The sequence below is a fragment of the Xiphophorus couchianus genome, chromosome 6 (genome assembly GCF_001444195.1).
Source record: "Xiphophorus couchianus chromosome 6, X_couchianus-1.0, whole genome shotgun sequence".
Lineage (NCBI taxonomy): Eukaryota > Metazoa > Chordata > Actinopteri > Cyprinodontiformes > Poeciliidae > Xiphophorus > Xiphophorus couchianus.
Genome location: NC_040233.1, coordinates 10,608,105 through 10,631,205, shown reverse-complemented (window position 1 = coordinate 10,631,205; position 23,101 = coordinate 10,608,105). Strand labels below are relative to the sequence as shown.

Genomic DNA, 23,101 nt, shown 5'->3' with positions numbered 1-23,101 from the left:
ATGCTGCTTTAGTAGACTTACTTGTGTTAGAAAATTATGATAGTTATTTATATCCATAGTTCATAAAAATACCTGAAAAGATTTTTCAGAGTAATTGAGAAACAGTGCTTTAGGTTAGTGGGTAGGAAATGGTTTGTAGGTGCAAAATATGAGCTGTTGAAGAAAGCTTAAACTAATGTATCAGTGAGCATAAAATCAGGACACACTTTATTGAGATTCTGCTGCTAGAGAACATTTTATTGATGCTCAACATGACAGTTCCTGCTTACGGTTTTGTGGTTTTGAATTGCTGATGTCTGGCTGTGATTGGTCAGATAGTCATATTCACTAACGATTTTAGATATGAGGACTGAAATTTGTTGAATGTCTAGTTCAACTTCTTTAATAAATACTATTTGCTAACAATTAAAAGCAGTGTGAAATTAAAAGCCAAATGACCCTATAATTAACCAATGAGCTGCAGGTTTTATTAGTTTGTTACATTTTGTACATCTTTTTTTGGAGCTAGAATCACTCTGAAACTGGTGACACACAAATTATATGGTAAGCAGCGACGGCTTTTGAATTCGAGATGTTGGAAGTTACATTTGAATCCCAAACAGTAAGAAAGAGTGAGGAAGCAGGAGAGCCTCTGTTAGAATGCATTAGGGAATTAAGATTTCATACCCCGAGGCTACGAATGTTTCCTCTGTGAAGCGGGGTGAATATCAGCAGCAGATTCTGCATGTCATTTCCACCAACGGGAAATTAAAGTAAGTAGTGATTGCGTAGTGGGATGAATGCTGCCATGTTTATTACTTGAAAAATTGCACAAAAGTGCTTCACAGGGCAGAATGGCGCAGGAGAGATCTGTTTGGCAGCTTGTCTAAATAACACTCGAGACTCGTGAGCGTCCTCCAACGCTTCAATCCTAATGTCATTTCGGCTGGTGTTTAAATGTTCTTTCATTCTGCGCCTGATTGCAATTTTCTCTGTCGTCATCATTTTTGCTTCATTGCCTCATCCAGCCCTCTCGAGCTGCCTCTTTCTATGAATCTTTGATTGTGAGAGAAAGCCCTGAAGGAAGGATTAGCAAGAGTGAATGGGGGACAAGTTTTCCAGCTATTACATCCCAATGAAGCCGCTTTAAGCTTCACTAAGCCGCAACTGATAACTTTGCAGGCCATTAGCAAGCAAGATTGCCTTTCAGAGTCTCTCGTTCCTCCATCCTCTTTTCCTCGCAATCAACAAAATATGGAATTAAAACAGAAATTCAGACTTTACTTTCACTGCCTTCTGAGCCAAATAAGTTGTCTGTGGTTGCTTTACAAGGTTAACAAGAAAAGGGTTTAAACGCTACAGATTCCAAGCTTTTTTTTTTTTTATTGGATTAAGGTAGTCAACTTTTTATCGAGCTTGAATAGCAAATATGTGTATTTAGTGAATTAACTTGCCGAAGGATGTTCACATTCATGGTGATTAGATAATAAAGTAGAGGACAAGCATGAAGGAAAAGAGTGAAGCCATTACATACAGGAAGTGAAAAATGTCATTACATTAAATAAAGTACAACATGGCATTCTTTATACATGGTACAGCAGCAGAAAAGAGCAGCCGGTGCAGCGCTGAAATCAATAATCCATTTCAATTTACTTCATAAAATGTCAGTCTCCAACAACATTGGTGTCTTTGAAGAAAAAGTAAAGATGCTCCAGTCAAATACAATCAAATCTGTTGTATTGGATTCAGTTATAATCCTGCCCAGTTCAGTACAGAGGGACTGACTCTATCTATAATTATTTATAGATAGGCTCACCTCCTCTTCTGGACGCTTGTGGCTGCATATCCCAGCAGTGTTTGACTTAGAATAGACCAGCTGTTACAAAGGTAAAACACTGACTACTTTTTATTTATTATTGAAAAGTATGTTTTTATGCTGACCGAATTCTACAGGTGAAAAACTGCAAGTCTGAAAAAGACAGAGACATCCTGATTCAATTAGGATATCTCAATCCCAGAACAGACACATTTGATCCAAACCAATTCACACTGCAAAAAGAAGTTAAAATGGAAGATTATTTTGAGAAAGTAATGTTTCAATCAATAACCTTTTGGATAATTGATTCTCAGTTTACTGATCGGTATCTGCAGTGATGGGTCTAATTTAGTATTTTGGAATACTAAGATGACAGATTTACAAAATGACAGCTAAACAGACAAAGAAAGAAGTTAATGATTTAGTATTTTAAACAATCTTCATTACGTCCAGATCACCGTGAATAGCAATATTAATTGTTGTATGAGCGCTGGCTGTGTGCTACGGTCGGCTGCATGATTAGTGAAAAGCTATGACTGGGAGTGTTGCAGCCCAGAGCCAACGTTGGCTTCATATTCTACCTTTAGCTTAGCTAGTGTTTGGCTTCAGGAAAATGGGGCATTTAGCACATTTTAGGACCATTGTAATGTCTTAGCGGTGAAAATGACTTCCCAACACTTATCTCCTGAATATTTACACTAATAAGTCCCAGGTAGACAGGGAGCCTTGGGACCATCCAGTTATTGACATGTGAATATGTTTTCTCCATGAAATCTTTTTATTGGTGTCTTGGCAATCTGGAAGAGAGAAAACATTTTAACTGCATAGATGCAAAGGAAGGGAGATGATTGGCAAAGATGTTACATGATTTCTCACTGCGTCCCAGCCTTCACCAGTTCATCATCTGTGATTCACAATACTCACCATGTTTCATCTGAGTGAACAAACTAGAAAAATGCAATAACCAGAATCCACTTCAGATAAATTTGAGGCAGCTTGTTTAATTAATGTAGAAAAACATTTTACAGAGGACTGTAAGAGTCTCAGCATCAACATAGACAACGTAAATTAACTTTGTACTTCTGGTTGTGCTGTATTTTAATATTTTTCCTAATGTAGCAAAAGAGGAGAACTTTGCATTTATTTTTTCATGCATGTTTAAGAATTCCTTGAATCTCCCGTGGCAACCATTCGGGTTTGTAAAGCACTTGGAGGAACCAAGCGCTGCCTTCCACAGGCAGCTATTCCCCGGAGCTGCAGTCTCCAGCTGAGCTCCCACCTCACAGAGCACCTCTCCCCTTCCCCAATCAGCTCCTTAAGACTTGTGGCAGCAGCAATTAGCAAACACCTGGTGGTGCTGAACTTATACAAACTACTTCTCAGTGCAACACTCCTAAGAATGTCTGTAAACGGCATAATGGAGGAGCATTGTTGTGATGACAGGTGGAGTGTAAGAAAAAGCAGGAGCTTCTTAAAGAGACAGAGGTCCAATTTCACTATAATAAGTGTTTATATATATATATATATATATATATATATATATATATATATATATATATATATATATATATATACAGCATTTTATATCAAGTAAAACTGAAGGCAACATTTGTACTTATACATAATACTACTCTTTTAGACTTCTGTTGATTACTATTTTTCTAAAGTTTACCCAAAAAACATCTTTAAATACTGTAACTCCACAGAAAAATTAAATAAAACCTTCAAATAACAAATAACACAGATTAACTGTGTACATCACTCTAGTACCTATTCTTTATGAGAACTGTACAATGCTATAAAAGTATTTTAAAAAAGTAAAAAGAATTTATTTCAGACAAATAAAGCTTCCTGTTGGAAACGTATGCTGCTGTGATTAATATGTTTCTTGATGACAGATGGCAACAAGTTAATTAACCTTAGCTGATAGAGTGTGCTGCTCGTCACTCTCTAAATAAAGGAAGAAAGCTCCTAATTATGGAAAAGATTGCTCGTTGAAATAAAAACCTTCAAACTTTTCTAACAATATCAGAAACAGAATGAACCGTCCACTTTATTATGGATAGAGAGCTAAAAGAAGATTAAAAGTTGAACTCCTGAAATGTTAATAATGAAGTTGTGAGTATTTTCACATGCATAGAAACCAAATATTGCAATATGTTAGTGTATGTGCATAAACAATAAACACTGTACAAAGATCAGAAGGCCTAATGAAGCACTTTGCCTTGTTTGATCCATGTCAAGCTGAATTTATTTGGTAATGGCACAAATGAGTGGAACATTATCACTTCATGACCACAGTCAAGTATCAACACTGAGGCTATTCACTTACTTGAATCAGGTAAAATCTGTTGGGGTTTTTTTCAGACAAAATGTTAAATTGTTGTTCAGGGAGGATATAAAACATTCACTGACCACTACAGTCCCCTGACTTTACTGATAATATATCCATCCTGAAGGACGCTTTATGCTTCTCTCCAGGCATCAGTATAAATCAAGATCTTTGGGATCCCAGGGTATAAAATAGTGTTTTGATATTGCAAAAACTATTGACAAAATCTCATGGTTAAAGGATTAACTGATCCAACATAGCAGTTAAATTTAATGTTGTCTAACAAAATGGTTGAGTTGGGGTTTTTTTCTTCTTAAGCTTTTGCCAATATTTTTCTGGCATTTTAGGAAATACTGTAAATAAGTTGGACATTGTGGTTACAGTTGTTGCTTTCAGGACTTGCGTCAAAAGCGATTCTGTGCCTTGTAAGAGTCTAAGGAGAAGGACATAAGCTTGGAGGAGAAGCTACTGTCCAACTTGCTCAGGGCAGTGTTTCTGTGATAGGATCAACTCACACAGCTCCACATGTGCACACACTCCTGTATGTTTCCCCCTGACCGAGCTGAGGGAGAAGCGAGGCCTCCAGCTAAATACAGGTTAGCTGCTCATGACAGTATCCGTGGTATCTGTCTACATTTCCCCAGGGTGTTCTCTGCAGAACAGGTGTGGTTCAAGGAGAAGTTTGCAGAAGGAAGTGACTAACAAAAAAATGTGGACAGCCTACAAAAGTGTTGAGAAAACTACACGTATAAAAATAGGATGTGATTATTTTGTAGAGAAGCGTGAGGCTCAGACAACTGGGGAAAGGTGAGATTCACACTGAGCAGACCACCAATAAAATCTTCTTTATTAAATACCCAGCAACTACCGCCAGGCAGCACCGTTTTAAAATCCAGTGCTTTTGCAACTTGCTGGTAACATTTTAAAGAAGTGTTAGAAAATGCAGAGAAGCTCATTTAAAGGAGGAAGTTGTAAGTCATAAAATATTCTAGTGTGTGAATAAATTGTTTCCATTCAATAGGGAGTTGTTTTTTTTTAACTGTGTTAATTTGAAAGTATTTTCCTGGACTGTTTTTATTGTTTTGGTATGTATTTTGTAGATTAATCAAATAATTTTATCTATCAGGTAAATCCAAGTAAAAATCGTCACTATTTAAAAAGTTAATGCAAAAGGGAGACGCTCATAATAATCATAATAATTGTAACATGTCTACTTGTTGGGTTTCTATTTAGATGGTGACTCTACAGATGACAATCTAACAACAGATCTAGTCATAAATGTGTCATCCCAGTATCTACTTTTCTGATACTTATGATTGGTATTGAGTTATTCAGCTATTATGCAATTATGCAGTATACATGTTGTATAAATATAATCACTGATACAAAAATACATACACTAACTTACTTTAAGTGAAGATTTCAGCCTGTGCATACATTTTTCACATTCAAAGTTTATAGATGAACAGTATTTCTGGCTCATGTTAAATTTTATTTTACTTTTTTACCCCTCCAGGGGGGTTTTGTGGGCTCTAGTGTCCCTTATATGAAAGTAGGCTGACAAGCAAGGGGGAAGACATGCAGCAAATATCGTCGGAAGCTGCGCCGGGGACCAAGGCCCCCAAACGTGGGTCGTGCCATCCCCTACTCCACCACAGCATGCCTGGCTCATGTTAAATTTGAAGAAATTGCTTTAGGTGTTTAAGTTTGAATGTGGTAACAATATTTTATCATCTAGTTTCTTACCGGTCTATTACTAGAATTGCCCTTTTAGCATCAGTTCTAACATTGTTTCTTTCTCCCTTTTTCTTCCAGTTTTTTTTTTCTCAACACACCTTATTGTCTCGGTTTCCCTTCAGGTGGCGAGGTGGCAACGCCGAGGTTCACCCAGTATTTCCACGGCAGCCTCTCAGGTCTGACGATCCGACCAGGCCGCATTGAAACCCAGAAGGTTATCTCCTGCTTGCAGGTCTGCAAAGAAGGCCTTGACATTAACTCCCTCGAAAGCCTAGCTAAGGACATAAAGGTGCATGAAAATACAAAGACACAGTCGCATTTTCACAAGACACTTCATCCTCCGTTTAGTGGTGTAGGGAACACTCATCACCTCCTTTCTGTTACAGAACTATTACACTGTCACATGTAATCAGTGAAGGCTCATGTTGAAGCTAATCTGTAATAGATTTGAAGATAAATGCAGTCCATTACAAATACTTCTGTTTAAAGATCAGGGACATTAGTTGCATAAACCCGATGGGAGGTTAGATTTTAAAGTTGTCTTTGTGTGTCCAGTTTCACTTCAACCCGGCCCAGTCAGTTCTGGTGGTGGAAGGAGGGGATGTGGACAGCATCAACACAGCCATGATCAAAGTCTCTTACATCAACTCTCGGCAGTTCCCCACACCAGGCCTCAGACGGCTGCACATCTCCACATCTGTACAGTGAGTCCTCAGTTACTTATTGGATGCATTTCTTACTTTATTTGTAAGATGAAGCACAATTTGAACATTACCTTATCTATTTTCCATAACTGCATTGTCCTAAATATCTGCTTCTTTAAACTGGGATGTTGGACTACAGGTTCCCAGATAATCCACAATCAACCTGATGTCTTCATCATTTGCGTTTCGAGGCTGTTCCAAATGTTTAGACAAGATGTGTGTAAAAGTGAAGTAATACGTCTTAAACATGAAATCATCTAAACCTATTCTAGTGGATTTATTCATCTTTATATTGCATATCAAAGTTTACACATGTAAAATGAAATAGCCACTCAAATAAGAATTGTTTTGTTTATTGTCATGACTCTGAACGTTGTTGCTGTAGCTGAGAAATAAAACTGTAGGGATTTTTTTCACATCATCACAATGAGTTCTGTTATATTTTACCACTGCAGCAATAGTAATAACCTCAGCTATTGAAGCACTTAGCATATTGTTGTTGCTAGATTAATGCCATTTGGCTTATTTCCTCTGCAACTTCCTGTGTAAAACAGACTCCTGGGGTAGAACTGCACCTTAAAAACAGCCTTTAAACAGCCTTTGATTTTACCCCAGACCTTTGGGATTAAGCTTTGTTGAGAGAGCTTTGGGTTGCTTGCTTCTTGAAAGATCAGTAATTTTAGTTAAAATTCATCTGCACATATTTTCTGCCTTAATTGTAACATTTAAAATGATGCCGTTCTGCCCTCAGCTGTCTGGTGAAGCAAAAAGTATGTTTATGGAATGGAAACATTTGTCAGTCAAGATAGTTTTCTAATTTTTACCCTAGTTTATAGTCATCTAAAGTTCCTGTTTTTAACTCTTAACTAGATTTGAAATTAGAAACTTGCACCTTTAGAAATCCTTGAAGTCAAAAGGGAGTAATTCCTCAAGTCAAAGTAATATTTTAAGGTTTTTAAACTCTAATCTTGAAATTTTTACACCATTTATGTAACTATAAGGGTGTAATACTTTTATTTTGATTAGCTACTTACATACAGTAGGTTGTAATGTGTTAAAACTTTTAGCATAATTACTCAAATTTTTTTCTCAAATGCAAAAATCTTGAGCCGGAACTTCTGTACTTGCCTGTTTCTGGTACGGCCCTAAATCTGATGCACAAGCAAATGAGAACAATGAACCACAAAGCTGCTTCTCTTGAGTCTGTGGGGGTTACTTTTGACTATTTAAGCTTAAATGAAAAGTAGTAATGAAACATGAAAATAAAACTTTCATATTCAGCTTGTAAAGGAGTTGGAAGAAACCAATGTTGATTAGATGCTTTCCCCAATCGACTCATAAAAAAAAAATACATTTCAGTCTAGGATGTAGAATTTAAATACTTCCAACATCTTAAATATTCAGATAATTTGTCCTCAATGTTGCAATTATACATTTTACACTTTCCAAAAATGCATTTACACAACCAATTTATTGTTATGCAGCCTACAGCATCTGCACTTTCTACAGTCTCCTGAAAGAAATCATGATACATATACACAACACATCCAATCCTGTTCAATGAACAGTACAGCTGCCAACAGTATCCCCATTAAATTGGTCATAAATTTGTTGATAGTTTCCACCGTCGTTCGAGCAATAAAGTGCAAAATTAGGATTCACTTCGAGCACAAGGACTAAATTGTGACACAACTGGGAGATACCTCTGGTGAAGACTCCCTGTTTGTGAAATGACGAGTACGTAACAAAGTGTGAAGGAGGTACGAAAGCCTGGCTGATCTGTTTGGGTTTGACTTTGTCTTCAAGCCATTGAACACTCAGTGAGATGGGCAAAAACGAACCATTAGTGTAAAATCAATTAAACCATGAAAGAAAAGCAGATGTACATCCAGGAAATAAAACCTGATGGTGTTTGCACAGAGTATAAACTCTCCTTGTCCTTGCTCTTGTTTGTTGTTGTTATCCATCTGTTTGTGCTCTTTTAAATTTGGTTTGAACTCAACTGATCTTCAATCTAGCAGATCTTCAGGATGACGAGGTCAGTCTCTCATTCTGCCTCTCCTTTTCAGTTTGCACAAGCTGCCACATTTTCTTGAGATCTTTAACATTTGGACCCCCCCGCCCCAATATTTAAAATAGCAACATTTCTTGGCTGTTAGTTGCAGATGTAATGAGTGTCACACCTATTAAACTACATTAATCCATCCAGAGTAATGACTTACTGCCTGAGGTTTATTCAGTTCCATTTTGATTGAGTTAAAAATGGCACTACCTCAATTTCTTAAACTAAAAAGTGTTACTGTATGCTACTTTGAGACTAACTAGTTGTTGTGCAACTAGTTTGTCTTTTATCTTATATTTAGAGCCCACTTTAATCCATAACGCATCTGGGGGTTTGGTATCAGAGTGTTTCTGTTCTTCTCTTGCCTTTACACCATGCTGCTCTTTTTCTAAACGCAGGTCAGGGTCAGCTCAGACACACGTTGTTTGATAAAGTGAGACGAGCACGTGGAACAACAATCGAAGTTGTCTGACTGTGCAACGCTGACTCGCCTCTGTCGAGATAAAGCTGGCAGAGTCCTCCATGTGCTCTCTGCAGACATGTCCAGTCTGCAGCCTGTGATTAAGGAAAAGTGTGGATTTTTATTTTTTTAACGCCTGATAGTGCTGTTTTGTTTCCAAACAGTGTCACTTGTTTCAGCTGTTTTTACAACTACAACTGTCAGAAATCACAGGTTTTACGGACATGGCCCGTATAGCCTGAGGCTTTGACAAATGGCATCAGTTTTCAGAAACATGTAACATACAAGAATATAGTGTAATCGATGGAAATCTATGTTTTGTTACTGAAATATGAGGTCTCACTTTTTTGCGCTACGCTGCTGCATTCTTTTCTTTTTAATTTTGCAGTCTTACCTCTGTCTATCCTCACTGGGCTTTTCTGGCATATAGAGTTCATGGACTAGTTCCACATGACCCAGCAAAAATGATTAATATCGTGCTGCTGGGTGAAATGTAAAAAGCAAACTGTATAAAGGAAAACTAACTTTATTTTTTTTACATTTGAAAACAGACACGAACAGTTCCTGTTCATTTTCAGCACAAATCTTATGCTGGTCTTTATAGTGGAATCTAACTCAAAATCAAGATCCGGGAGCAACAGTAGAATAAAATGAGTTTTATTAATTTAAACCCAAAAATATCAACCATCACTGACAATTTATTTTCCGTTAATACTGTTACAAACATTTTATCATACAGAGAAGATTTAATAGAAGACACATAATGTTTGTAATTTTGCCCCTTGAAATATATTTAAACTTTATGAGCTTACAAACACAAGCCTCTATTGTTTAAAATGTGTTTTATTGAGATTTATTGAAGGACATAATTATGAAGTAAAATCATACTTTAACTTTAAGATTTTCTTTTTGTACAAATCAGATTTAAAAAGTCACCTCATTAGTAAACAAAAGTCACTGGTGTACAGTAGAATTTCAGTTTAAATCCAGATGTTCTGCACTGGGCACACAATTCCCACTGGGGAACATTGTGGTAGCAGCATCATGCTGGGGGGGATGTTATCCTTCAAAATGGGCAGGGAAGATTCTCACACCAAAATGCAAATCAGACTGAGCTGTATCCATCAAACTTCTGGGATTAAAAACTTGCTTGAAGCTGCAAAAGTCTTGAGACTGAGACAGAAAGATCCCGTCCAGCATTCTGCAGATGAGACTCACCAGCCGTAACGATAAAGAGCTGGTTAGAAAAAAAACAACTAGTAATATCGAGGAGTATTTCATCAGCATGATAAAAAAAAAAAAAAAAACAGCTTACCGATCAAAAAAGCATGTTTCATACAAATTTAATAGACTTTTAAATAATGCCTTAAGAAATAGTCTATTTGAAGGAAATTTGAGAATCTATAGTTGAATATCACAACCAAGATGATAGAAGGGAGAAACTGTGTATAAGCTGCCATAAAAGAATAAATTGTCAGCTACAGAAGAAATTTGATGAAGAGGTGAAAATAAAGCATTTTTTAACATGATTTAGCATCTCCACACATGTGAATTAAATTTATAGAGAAAATGTTTTAAAGTAGCAAACCAGTCATTATCTGACTGGTATTACCTGGTGTTGCAAATTTTCATTTAGAAATGTTAAAATAGAAGTAGAAAGTAATTTGCATGTGACTTTCCCAATATGTGTTTTATCTGAAAACAAAATCTCATAGAATGATCCCAGTCAAATTGCAGATCTAAATCCAGTTAAGAATCAATTATTAGAATTATAAAATATATGTTTACAGCTTCTCTGTCTATTCAAGCTTAAACTATTGAGCCAGTAAAAATGGGTAAAGGTTGATCAAAACATACCCCAAAGCTCTTATAGTAACAGGAGACAAAGGTAGTTCTGCAGAGTTTGGACTGCATTTCTGTTTTTTTTAATTTGTGAATAATTTAAAGCCATGCATGATTTTCCTTCTACTCAAAACCTTTGTTCTAATTTGTGTTGTTGAATTAAAATCTCGATAATAATACATCGCTGTATTTTAGATGGTGAAGGAATAATCTTAAAAAAAACATGTATTGTTTTAGAAATAAATGTTTTCTGCTTTGTATTCTCTATTAGAACATGACAAGGCAAAGACGTATGCCCAGTATCGAGCACGTTATCGGCTCCATAGGAGTCTTTTAGTTAAGGCTTTAGGTGAAGACATATAAGCCGTGCTGCTGTAACACGTCCTCTGTCCATCGGTCAGGTGTTTTGGAGAGGACACATGTGTCTCCATCCCGGACATCAAGGCGGTGGTCATGGTGCTGCCACCCAGTGAACCCAGAATCACCATTTCAGGATCCAAGCAGCTTGTCAGACCCGCCAGCGACCTCCGCAGCCCGCTGGGCGTGGCGCCCTTCAAAGAGCTTCGGATCACCAGCACGGTGATGAAGGGCGACAGCTTTGGTGGATGTGAGTGGACACACCTCTCAGCTTCAACAGGACGTTTGAAAACATACCTCAAAGCTCTTACAGTAATATATATATATATATATATATACAGTATATACAGTATATACTGTATATCTGACATCTTACTCATAATTCCAGACCTTGTCATTGCAAACCTTTTTTTTTTCCTACTCGTATGTTAAATAACTTTGTGGCTGTGTGTGCAGACCGCCGGCCAGGGGTGATGGAGGTGATGCACAACCTGGACTACTGTGATGTGCTTGTAATCGGAGACGAACTGGAACCAGAGAACGAGAGCCTGGAGATTCAGCACAGTGCTTTACTGGGAAAACACCTCGACGCCACCAACTCCACCTCTGGAATATCAATATATGGTAGCTCAATTTGCCATCACTCATAAAACCTCAACCAAACCATATCTGTCAGAAATCTTAATATAAAAATCTGGAGAAAAAAAAAACATCTTCTGTTTTAAATCAGAAAAAAACATCTTCTGTTTTCCACAAATCTCAGTGACTGAACTGACAATGTGTACAAATTTACAACGATTAATATTCTTACATAATTGCATCATCTGAATAAACAATTAGCATTTTTATGAGAGCTGCATGTTTTTTGTAGAGCATGTGACCGTGGTATTACTTAACACCACCCCACATGAGCTCTGATTTATCCACATTTTTTGTTTTTCAGTGTCATTATTGTTCAGCTTGAGCAACTCAGTCTCTACAGTCTGCATCAGACATCAGAGGCAGTCTATAAAATCTATTTAAGTGTCCTCCAGATTTTGAATTGGACATAAATGTAGGGTAGTTTCTGGCAGTGGGTGTTTCTGCCCACAGGTGTGGACTCCATGGCCCACTATGAGCAGGTCCTGAGACAGCTACGCTACAGGAACTGGAGACCTGCCTCTCTGACGGAGAGAAGGTTCAGACTTACCTGCTCCGAACTCAATGGACGTTACACCAGCAACGAGTTCAACCTGGAGGCAGGTTTTGGGCTATTCATAAATAGTTTCTTTTTTCTCTTTTCTGTACATTATACTGTGTGCCTTTCTTTGGCCACATCTTTGAGAATAATGGCTCTTTGTTCCTGCTTCGTTAGATCAGCGTTCTTCACCACACTGCACCGATGGAGCACGTTAATCACATGGCCGCCCAGTCCCAGTACATGAGACCAGTCCATCACCCGCTGATGATCCACACCCTGAACTCACACATGTCAGGTAACCCAATACTGAAGAAGTGATTTGTTACATGACAAATAAAACATAACACTACCTTGTTGATTGGTTTGAGCACATGAATTTCTCCTTTTCCTCATCAAACTTGTTCCCATCTGATAATAATTTGTGCTGTAGCATTTCAAAAGACAGCTCATCCTGTCTAAATGTTAGACATTTAATTTGGCATGCTCCTCACCTCTAAAATGTCACTGGACCCCATAATGAGATGGAGAGAGTTTCAGAAAGAAGGTCAGATCTGATTATGAGTATGGTAGAAGATTTAAAGAGGTCTCAAAAGAATTTGTGTTCCATATTTCCATAGTATGAAAAGAATATGTAGAAGTGAAGGATGCTTCAGGCAACTGCCCATACGCCCAGGTTTCACTCTACAAGCAAGTTTACCCTGAAAGCAGATTGTATGATACTAAAATGATACTTTTTAAATTTTAATGAAAACAAAACAGAGGTGATGGTGTTTGGACCCAGTGGCTCCTGTGAGTCCTCCTCTGTTGACCTGGGACCCTTGGAGGTTTATTTTAAACCTGTTATTACAGATCTTGGTTTTAAGGTGGACAGTGATTTTAAATTGGACAGCCAAATCAGAGCCGTGGTTAAGTCCAGCTTTTATCATTTAAGGCGATTGGCGTCAGTGAAATCTTTTCTTTCCAGGCAGCATTTTGAAACAGTGATCCATGCTTTTATTTCAACTCGATTGGATTACTGTAACGCACTTTATCTGGGAGTTAGTCAGTCGCTGCTCTCATGTCTGCAGCTAGTACAGAATGCTGCTGCACGACTGCTGACAGGAACTCGAAAGAGGGAACACGTGACCCCTGTCCTGGCCTCACTTCACTGGCTGCCTGTATATTTTAGGATTCATTTTAAAATTCTTATGTTTGTTTTTAAATCACTACATAATCTTGCCCCGGCTTACCTCTCTGAGCTTCTTCACCCATACATACCTTATCGGTCTCTTAGGTCCGCAGATCAGCTGCTTTTGGAGGTACCGAGATCAAGAAGGAAGCTCAGAGGGGACAGGGCTTTCTCTGTCATGGGCCCCAAATTATGGAACAACTTGCCTTTGCAGGTCAGGGAGGCCCCTTCACTGTCCACTTTTAAAGCTCGTCTTAAAACCCATCTATTTTATTTGGCTTTCAACTCTAGCGGGATCTAGTTTTAAATTGTATGTTTTTGTTTTTAAACTGTAAGTTTTTATTTTATGCTTTTTTATTGTTATGTTGTGTTTTGATGTACAGCACTTTGTATCAGCTGTGGTTGTTTTAAAGTGCTTTATAAATAAAGTTGGTATGGTATGGTATGGTAAAAGAAGTCTTAGAAGAAGCCTGGACCCACAGCAGTCTGTTGATATGGAGGTACATGTCTGTATAATCAGTAAGAGACTGAAAAAGTTTATGTACAATGAAGATGCCTGTGGGACTGAAGTTTTCCATACAGAATGGAGATAAAACCATGACATGTGGAATCATGTTTTTTGGGCAGATGAGTCTAAAATGTAATTATTTGGACACTGGAACAGAGCATGTTGAGCATAAACCAAATATAGTATACTAGGAAAAAAATCATCAAACCAGCTGTGACACAAAGGTACAGTACGCGACCATTTTACAATCACAGAACTCACCATAAATCCCATGCATCAGAGGATGTTGATAAAATGTAAAACCACCTATAAAAAAATAAGTTGAAGCAGAACTAGGCCCTGCAACATGGCAGTGATCTATAACATAGAAGTAAATCCACCAAGAACTGACTGAAAACTTAGAAAAGGAAAATGTGGTGGTGCAGGGGCAAAGCACAACCCACGTACTGAGGCCTTAGTCCTCGTGGTGGTGGTCGCAGGTTCGATTCCCGGCCTGGCTACATTTGCCGCATGTCTTCCCCCTCTTTCATTACCATGTTTCCTGTCAAGCTACTTTCAAATAAAGGCCACCAGAGCCAACAAAACCTTTAAGGAAAATGTGAACAGAACACAGATCATCTGATATCTGTAAATGTGGAGTGAAGCAAGTTCAGCCAAATCCCTGAAGTTATTCAGCCATAGCTGGTGAGACTTGATAATAAGATGAAGGTTGCTCTGATTGTTTTCCTCTGCTGGGTAACACAGTTTTGATGATGCCTCTCACAGAACCAGGCTACTATTAGACATGTATTTCCTTGACAAATTACTCATAAACAAAATGTATGATACAAACAGAACATCAAAAATGGTCAGTACAGAGGAAGTGGTCAATTGACACCATAGAGAAAACTTTCTGACAAGTTGTAGTTCAGTTCACTTTCTAGGTGGACTTGTCAGGTAAACATTAAGTAACTATGAGAAGTGACTGACCTCAGATGAATGTAGGTTACCCTCATTACCTAAATGCTTCCTTTGGGCTTTAGATGTTCCATTAATAAATTCTCCTGTTTTCAATAAAGTCTCTTGTTCTGTCATCTCCTGTTCTGTCCTGGGCTGACACTAGATTGGAGAAGAATTTGCTGTAACCTACAGAAAACAGTTTTGTAGGTTACCGTTGACTTCTGATTTGTCTGTGACAGTTTTTGCAAGTCCATTTCGGTGCATGGTTACACTGTCTGCAGGTTGGATTGTAATATTTGCTTTCAGCATAGTTTAAATGAAAAATGGATTGGAGACTACTTATAAAGCAGGAGTCTTCATTTTAATGTTAGATCTATAACCAATGAGACTAATGAGTTAAAATAAAAGGTTAATTTGTGTACATCTAGTTTCCTTTTCTGTGCACCTTTTTCATCCCAATAAATTGCTGGTGCTCTAATCTCCCAGTCAGGATTGCCGGAGAGGGTGCAACCAATCAAAACGTAAAAGATGTGGCTCACAGCGAGGAAAAAAAGAAAAAAGTGAACAGCTGATATTCCAGTTACTTGCTCTTTGAAGAGTTCAGTCTTGTGTACACATCCTTTGTGCATTCAAGAGTGATGTTGGCCACATGCTGCACATGATGTATTCACTGAATCAGTTTCCACTGAACCTTGTCGCACTTATCTCTTATCATAATCCCAAGGCTTGGGCCGCCACCAAGCATGAACGTCTTTTGTGCTTTACATGTTTCCAGCTTTGTCTCTTATTAAAAAACACTTTGAAACCGAAGTGACGCTGCTCCATCACATGTTCCACGTAGTTTATGAGTGTAAACAAGCTTTTCTTTCCTCCGCCAGGTCCAGCGCCCCCTGCGGCCACAGTTGTCATCGTGGTGTGCATCGCCGCCCTGGTGATCATTGTGGTGATCGGGATCTACAGGATCCACGCCACACATCAGGAGGGCTCCCGAGATGAAGAGGATGAAATCAAAGATCCAGAGTCGGACTGGGAAGGCTCTGGACTCAACATCACTGTCAACCCCATGGAGGTAACCGAGACCGTCTCAAGTCTTCAGCAGGTTTATTTATCTCTGATGCAATGAACACAACCGCCAGCCTCAGTCATTGGATTTGAGATCTGGATTTTGTTGTCTAGGACATGAGAGGACCCCAGGCGCTGGGAGAAGCCGCGAGAGGAGAAGAATGCGAGGAGGAGGAGGATGAAGAAGACGACGCTGAGCTGGTGGGAGGCATGACGATCGTTGAATCAGACAGCAGTGATGAAGACGAAGAGGAGGGGAACAAAGGAAGAGAAGAGGTTAACGGGAGGAAGCAGAAGGGGAAACCTGAGTGGGACAGTTCATGTGGAACATACTAAGCACACACACAGGAATCCTTCTACACAAACACAGTGGCTTTATCTCTCTCAACTGCACACACACACACTCACACACCCACTACGCAGGCATTAACACATGCTTGTCACACACACACACACACACACACACAAATTGTCTGATAAAATCAATTACAATCTTTTGCTGGAAAAATACACAAATTCTCCCATGTTGTTGTTTTTGAAGTAATATCGCCCTCTTCTGGACAAAGTCAAACATTAGCTGCAGTGCCACAGTGCTGGAAATCATTATCCGAGTGTTTGTCATTGTTCCCGCCTCTGGCAGCGAGGCAGAGCATCCATAAACACACAAAATAAGCACATGTGTCATTTCACCATTTGTGGGGGTGTGTAGGCGTGTGCAGACAAGTCTGAAGTTTTTCTTCATAACACATAAAACTCATTTCTTGTCCCAGAATTTAGTACAGTGTGTTACAAAAAGTATTCATACACTAAACTTTTCCAGTTATCTCAACACGTTGCAACCAAACTTCAATGTTTTTAGCTGGGATTATACGTGACAGACCAACACAGAGACACTTCAAGCCGTCTGCAGCCTCTATCAACTTCTATCCATCTTCCAAAGACCAGCTTATCGGTCTTTGACAAATAAGAGCCTCCCGACAGCATGATGCCGCCTCCACTATGCTCCCCCTGTAGGGATGATGTGTAATGATAGTTTTCCTTGGCAAAACGCTGTGTTTGCATTTAATCCAAAAAGTTCAATGATGCTCTGCTCAACAGAGCATCCAGCCCACATGCTTACTGTGTCATCTACGTAGTTGGCTTGTGGCAAAGTGAAAATGGGGATTTTTTATCTATTTCTATTAACAATGGCTTCCACACACGCAATTTTGATACTTGGCAGAAATTGCAAAGTATTTCAATTTGTTTTCTTGCAATTACAAGAAAACAAAGTAAAAAGTAAACAAATAACATATTCTCAATAAGTACTATATTGAAGTAAAAAAAAAAACATTCAGGAAATTTGTAGCATATATAACCTATCGACAGATTCTCCCACCTGAGCTTTGATTCTCTGCTGCTCCTCCAACACTACCATGGCCCCATGAGCTGCTGCTTTGATTAATGCTCTTCTTCCCAAGCCTCTTAGTTTAGGGGAAGTCTCATTTCCTGGTTTGTTTGCAGTTTTGCGTATGCATATTGCAAATTTAAATGTCGAGATGATGGATTGAACAGCACTTCTTGAAGTGGCAGAGTTGTAGAGGATTTCATTTATCTCCACATTGTGATACTTTTCTTTCCCCCGTTCACATTTGTGAACCCGTTTGTCCTGGTTCATCACATAGAATCCCTTCAAAATGTGTGGTTGTAAAAGGACAAAATGTGAAAAAAAAGTTAACAAGCTATGAATACTTAAGCAAAGCGCTGTACACATGTCCTAACATTACTTTTTGTTTTCATGTCTTAACCGCATTGTCTGCAAATCATATGTATGAATTCATGTGTCCACAGGTTAATATATGCATAAAACTTTTAGATATAGATTATTGAATCTAAATATTCTGTGTAGTGTACCAATGTTGTTGCTCAGTGTTCGTCATCCCTGTCTGCAGCCTTACGCCGCCTCCTTCTGCATGAGCAGTGCTGTGGCTCTGTGGCCTGCGCATCGTCAAAAATATGGGATCAAAACATTCCTCATTTCTTGTATGCTGCATACAATGACCATGCAACAACAGATTAGTTCGGCTCGGTTTTTAAAGCTAACTTAATCATGTTTTTATCCCAAAAGCTTTTCTGTCTTGAATCGGAAGTCCGTAATCGCATAGAGGTACTTTAATTCAAGTCTGAAGGCCAAAACTGGCCTCAAAATGAAATGTAAAGAGAGGCAGATTTTAAAAATTGTGATTAAAGCAATATGTATGTTAGTCTACAACTTACACAGGACTTTCATGATCATAGGCATCACCATAATTGCCACCCAGCATCACCCTGCAGCAAGGTTGAACTCTGAGAAATAGCGACAGAAGAGATTTTTTATTTTTTAAGTTTAAATGAGTTTAAATGCAATGTGTAAACATAAGTTAGTCTGACTGAGAGGTTCCCTCTCCACCTCCTCATAACCATTTCAGCCTACAGTGCCAATCAGAAGTTTTCATCCACTCAGCATGAGCATGAATATTATCACTTTTGGACTTCATTTACACCTATTAACACACACACATGGCGTTTTATTAATTTTAAATACAAAGCTGGGTGCACTAATTTGATTTTCTTTTGAACTTTCTCTAATACACACAATGGCAAAATAGATATTAGGTCAAATATGTGCATACGCCCTAAATATTAGAATAAATGTCTCTTAGCATCTTGCAGCACAAATAAATCAACCAAATGAATATTACACTCATGCCGATAATGAGTGGATGGAAAAAAAATTACCAGAACTATAAACATTCGAGCGTTGGTGCTTTCCACCCACTTATTGAGACAAAAGCAGTTTATTTCCTGTTGCATTTCTATAGATGGATGCTTGGTTAAAGCAGTGTTTCTCAATTCCGGTCCTCATGCCCCCCCCTGCCCTGCATGTTTTAGGTGTTTCCCTTCACCTGGGTGATTAACAGGCTTCTGCAGTACTTGATGGTCATGAAATCATTTCAATAAGCTGTTCTGGAATAGAGGCACATCTAAAACATGCAGAGCAGGGGGGGCCTGAGGGCTGGAGTTGAGAAGCGCTGGTTTAAAGGGAAGAGCTGACATTTTTCAGAGTTCGCCTTCTCTAAAGTGTTTCCATAATCCATATCTACGTCCTAAAGATAGCCCTAACGAATCCAGCTTTTAAAATGTACATTTCGTTTCAAATAAAAGGCGATCCACAGAGCACATTATGCAAACCTTTCCACTGACCGAGCAGCCCTGCTTGACGACAGCAAACCCTCCTCTGCAAAATCTGTGGAGCGCCCCTTTAAACTCCCACCCTGTACCTTGAGAGGAAAACTTTCTTGTTTTGCAGTCGCTGACCTGCCTCCATCCCTCCGGCTATGATGGAACCAGAGTCATCCTTAACTATGATGACACCTTGAATTCACCCTACAGATTCATATTAAGTGTCCAGTATGTAGAGTTAACCTGAGGCTAGAGTGGCTGGAAAAAAAACACATCTTGGTTCCCCCTCCTCACCTGTGATGTATGTGCTCTCTAGCAGACATGTCGCGTGTCCACCTGTCCTTTAAACACCTGTGCTCGTGGTGTCACCATTGTGAAACAACTGCCCTGTTTTCTTTATCATAATATGCTTCGTAAACATTTAAGGATAAAGAGGTTCTTTTACATATAAAATGAAACCCTGTAAAAATGTTTAAGACCGTTATTTTATATATCTGTTTCCTTTTCTTTTTGTAAACTAAATAGTTGAGATTTATCTCTATCTGGTGGTCATCCCACGGCTCTCTGTATATTGATCAATAAAGAATTGTTTTAGACTCTACTCAGCTGTGCTTCCTGTTTCTGTGGCGTCCGTGCATGCTATTTGTTTAGATACTTTAAACCTCATAAGCTGCTGTCTCATTTAGCAAGCTTTCTGAAATTCACACCCTGGCATCACCTTTCTGGATGTTTACATTTGTTTTGATGGAAAACTCACGTTGATGCAGGCAATGTCTTTTACATATCTCACAGCATCTGTTCCAGCGTTTGGGCCAGTAAAGAATATTCTAACCTTAGGTGTGCAGTTTCTTTATTTGCTCTTGTCAGAAGTGAACCTATTCCTTTGCCAGGGTAAAACAGACATTAAAGAGAAAATTCAGATAGGTTCCATTAAAGGTTAATAAGCACATAGATTTCTTGGTGTCATTAGTATTAATTCAGAACCGGAAGCTAAAAGCTATTTTTATAGAAAGAGGGACGTTTCAAAGTAGCCTGGGATTACTTTAAAAATATACTGATCTCAAACACATTGATTTATATGAAGCTCAGTAACATTTTATTTGAAGGGGTGTGCATAAGAATATGACACTGTCATAAACGTGACATAACACCTGTTATGAACATGAAGGAGTCTTTATAAATGTCCACGACTGTTGCCGTGAAGTGTCATTCAGTAAATATTGACACTTAATGCAAAGTGAGCACTTTTAATGGACTTCTAATGCAACTTTTAGAGCAACTCTGCATTAAAAGTGTCATTATTTACCAAATGACACTTCATGGCAACAGTCAGACATTCATCTAGACTCCTTCATGTTCATGACAGGTGTTATGTCACATTTATGACAGTGTCATGTCAGTCTTATACACACCCCGTCAAATAAAATGTTACGAAAGCTCTTTTGATAAACATTTAGCAGTCAGATAAGAGTTCTGACTTTAACTATTTTAGTGGAGATGCATATGCTATTTGTGCTTACACTAAATCTGCTGGAAATGTTACAGTTTGTACCGACTGCTGTGGCCACACTGGTCTAAAACCCTTTTAGCGAACTCGAGCAAAAGTCCAGTAAATAAAACTCAAATTTTGAAAACAGGGAGAATGTCGCGTTGCTGTGAGAATGATGGAAATCAAATAGATTTCACTCACAAGCCGATCTCCTGCAGCATCCCAGATTTTTGTGGTGAAATACAATCATGGCTGCAATTTATTTGCACGGAACTGGATGTCACAGAAAAGGGGAGAAATACAAACTGGAAAAAAATATATAAACTGACGCCATCAAAACTATCAGTTTATTGTCTTCATGTATCTCTGAAAGTTCATGTCTGAAACTGTTTAAATGTTTGGCTCTTCAGGATTAAAAAGGTTTATGTTTCTATACAGTATATAAATACCAATGGGGATGCATTGGGTGTGTTTCTCCTTTCAGTTTGTCTTTATTACTATTGCTCAATGTTCTCACTCAACCAGTCAAATAAAATATGAATATTCAGATACTTAAAGGTGCAATGTTGGCAAAATTTTGCTAAAAGGTCAGAAGGTGGAATGTTGGGAAGAGCAAAACTTTCTTGAAGAGGCAGAGGTCCAATTTCAATATGTTAAATTACGATGTCAGTTCTTGTTTTTTTAGTCATATTTGATTTATATAGCATTTTTATTACAACTGAATATAACATAGCTACTTGACTGTGCTACAAAATGGCTGGGAAAATTCCCTTAAAAGCCTGTGTGCTGATGATTTTCAATGGTTTATAACATAAAGAGATGAGAACGAAGGATGCCAAAAAGAGAACGATCTGCTCTTAGAAAATCTTGACCTTGTAAACAGAGAAGGAAAAAAATAAATTAACTTTAATTTGGAGGAGGTTCTTCAAGAAAAGATGGAACGAGCCACAGAAAGAAATGTCCAAGCACAGAAAATCCCATTTCACCAGCTTAACGGCTCAACCGAGTCAACAGCCATTAACTGCATTCTTGGCTCTCTGAGGTCCGTTTCAGCGTTATTGAACATGCAGTGCTTATCGGTTAAAAAGCCACATTAAGCTACTAATTAGTCGATTGTATTTCTCCCCCATTGGGGATGCAGGAAGCGTAGAAATGCACATTCAGCAGAACTGAGAGCAGAAAGCAGCGTGGCAAGACTTCATCTGCTGAAGCCCTGAACAGTCAGCGTTAAGTCTTCATGGGACTTTAACTTAATGGTTACCTGTCTGGTAGTTTCATTATTTTCTGGAACCCAGACAGAAAATTGATAGAAAGAAAAAAATGTAATGCATGTTTTTATTTTACAATCTGGGAAAATTGCATCCACACCGAAACAGATTAACAGATTTTACTTTCCAAGATATATGGAGAGATTATTGATAGATAGATAATGGATTAAATTGGATAAAAACTCAAGAAGATGTAGATATTTTTTCCAAAGTTTGGAGGAGAAGGTGTTATTTCAAGACACACATATGTGAGGTCAGACACTGATGTTGGATGGGAAGATCACTCCACTCTTATTCAATCCACTGTTGTTTTATCAAGTTGAGGCCAGGCAGGTTCTTTAAAGTTCCTCATCTATCTCTTTTGTTCTTGTCTGATCAGGTGGTCAGCAGCACCACAGGGAGCTTTACTCTCACCTGTAGTTTTCACTCTGTACACTGAAGACTTCCAGCTCATCAGATTCTTGACATCCTCAGGAATACTCAGATGACTCTGCAGTCGTTGGGGATACAGAGAGCTGGCGGATCGCTTTGTGGCACGGTTTGGAAACAATCATCTTTTCAATATCTAATTAAAAATCACCTTTCTGGGTTGTAGATGTGAAATTATTTCTCCAACTTGAACCTTCTATTCATTGAATGATTGATGGTTCTACAAGATTGAAGGTTTTAAAAAAAAGTTCATCTGTGGTTGAATTATTGCATTTTGGTTCACTTTTATTCTAGCAGTCTGGTGCAATAAAAAAAAGTCTAGTACTGTATTATTGACTTATTCACACCTTCATAGCAAGAACCATCATGTAACTGGGACTAATTAGGGACTAAAATGATTTCCATTAGCTTACTAGTGTGGTCTGTTATCTCCTGTGCAGCGTTTCGTTTTTACAGGTCTTATGTAAAAAGAGCCAACCACTGAAAACAGGAAAATAATGATGCTCGTGTGTGTGTGTGTGTGTGTGTGTGGGAACCCAAAGTGAGTGAGGAGGACAAGCTGCAGACA

The 23,101-nt window shown here is 38.4% G+C and overlaps 1 protein-coding gene across 1 annotated transcript in view; it reads left to right on the top strand.

Moving 5' to 3' along the window:
* Window positions 1–19,948, top strand: part of LOC114146939 (calsyntenin-2-like) — a 157,929-nt gene extending 137,981 nt beyond the window's left edge. The window contains exons 11-18 of the mRNA XM_028021398.1: window positions 5,987–6,153; window positions 6,420–6,568; window positions 11,334–11,539; window positions 11,746–11,913; window positions 12,382–12,527; window positions 12,644–12,764; window positions 15,963–16,153; window positions 16,261–19,948. Coding sequence (XP_027877199.1) covers window positions 5,987–6,153; window positions 6,420–6,568; window positions 11,334–11,539; window positions 11,746–11,913; window positions 12,382–12,527; window positions 12,644–12,764; window positions 15,963–16,153; window positions 16,261–16,482 — 1,370 coding nt within the window. The 3' untranslated portion in view covers window positions 16,483–19,948. The remainder of the gene's footprint in view (window positions 1–5,986; window positions 6,154–6,419; window positions 6,569–11,333; window positions 11,540–11,745; window positions 11,914–12,381; window positions 12,528–12,643; window positions 12,765–15,962; window positions 16,154–16,260) is intronic.
* The last annotated feature ends 3,153 nt before the right edge of the window (window positions 19,949–23,101 follow it).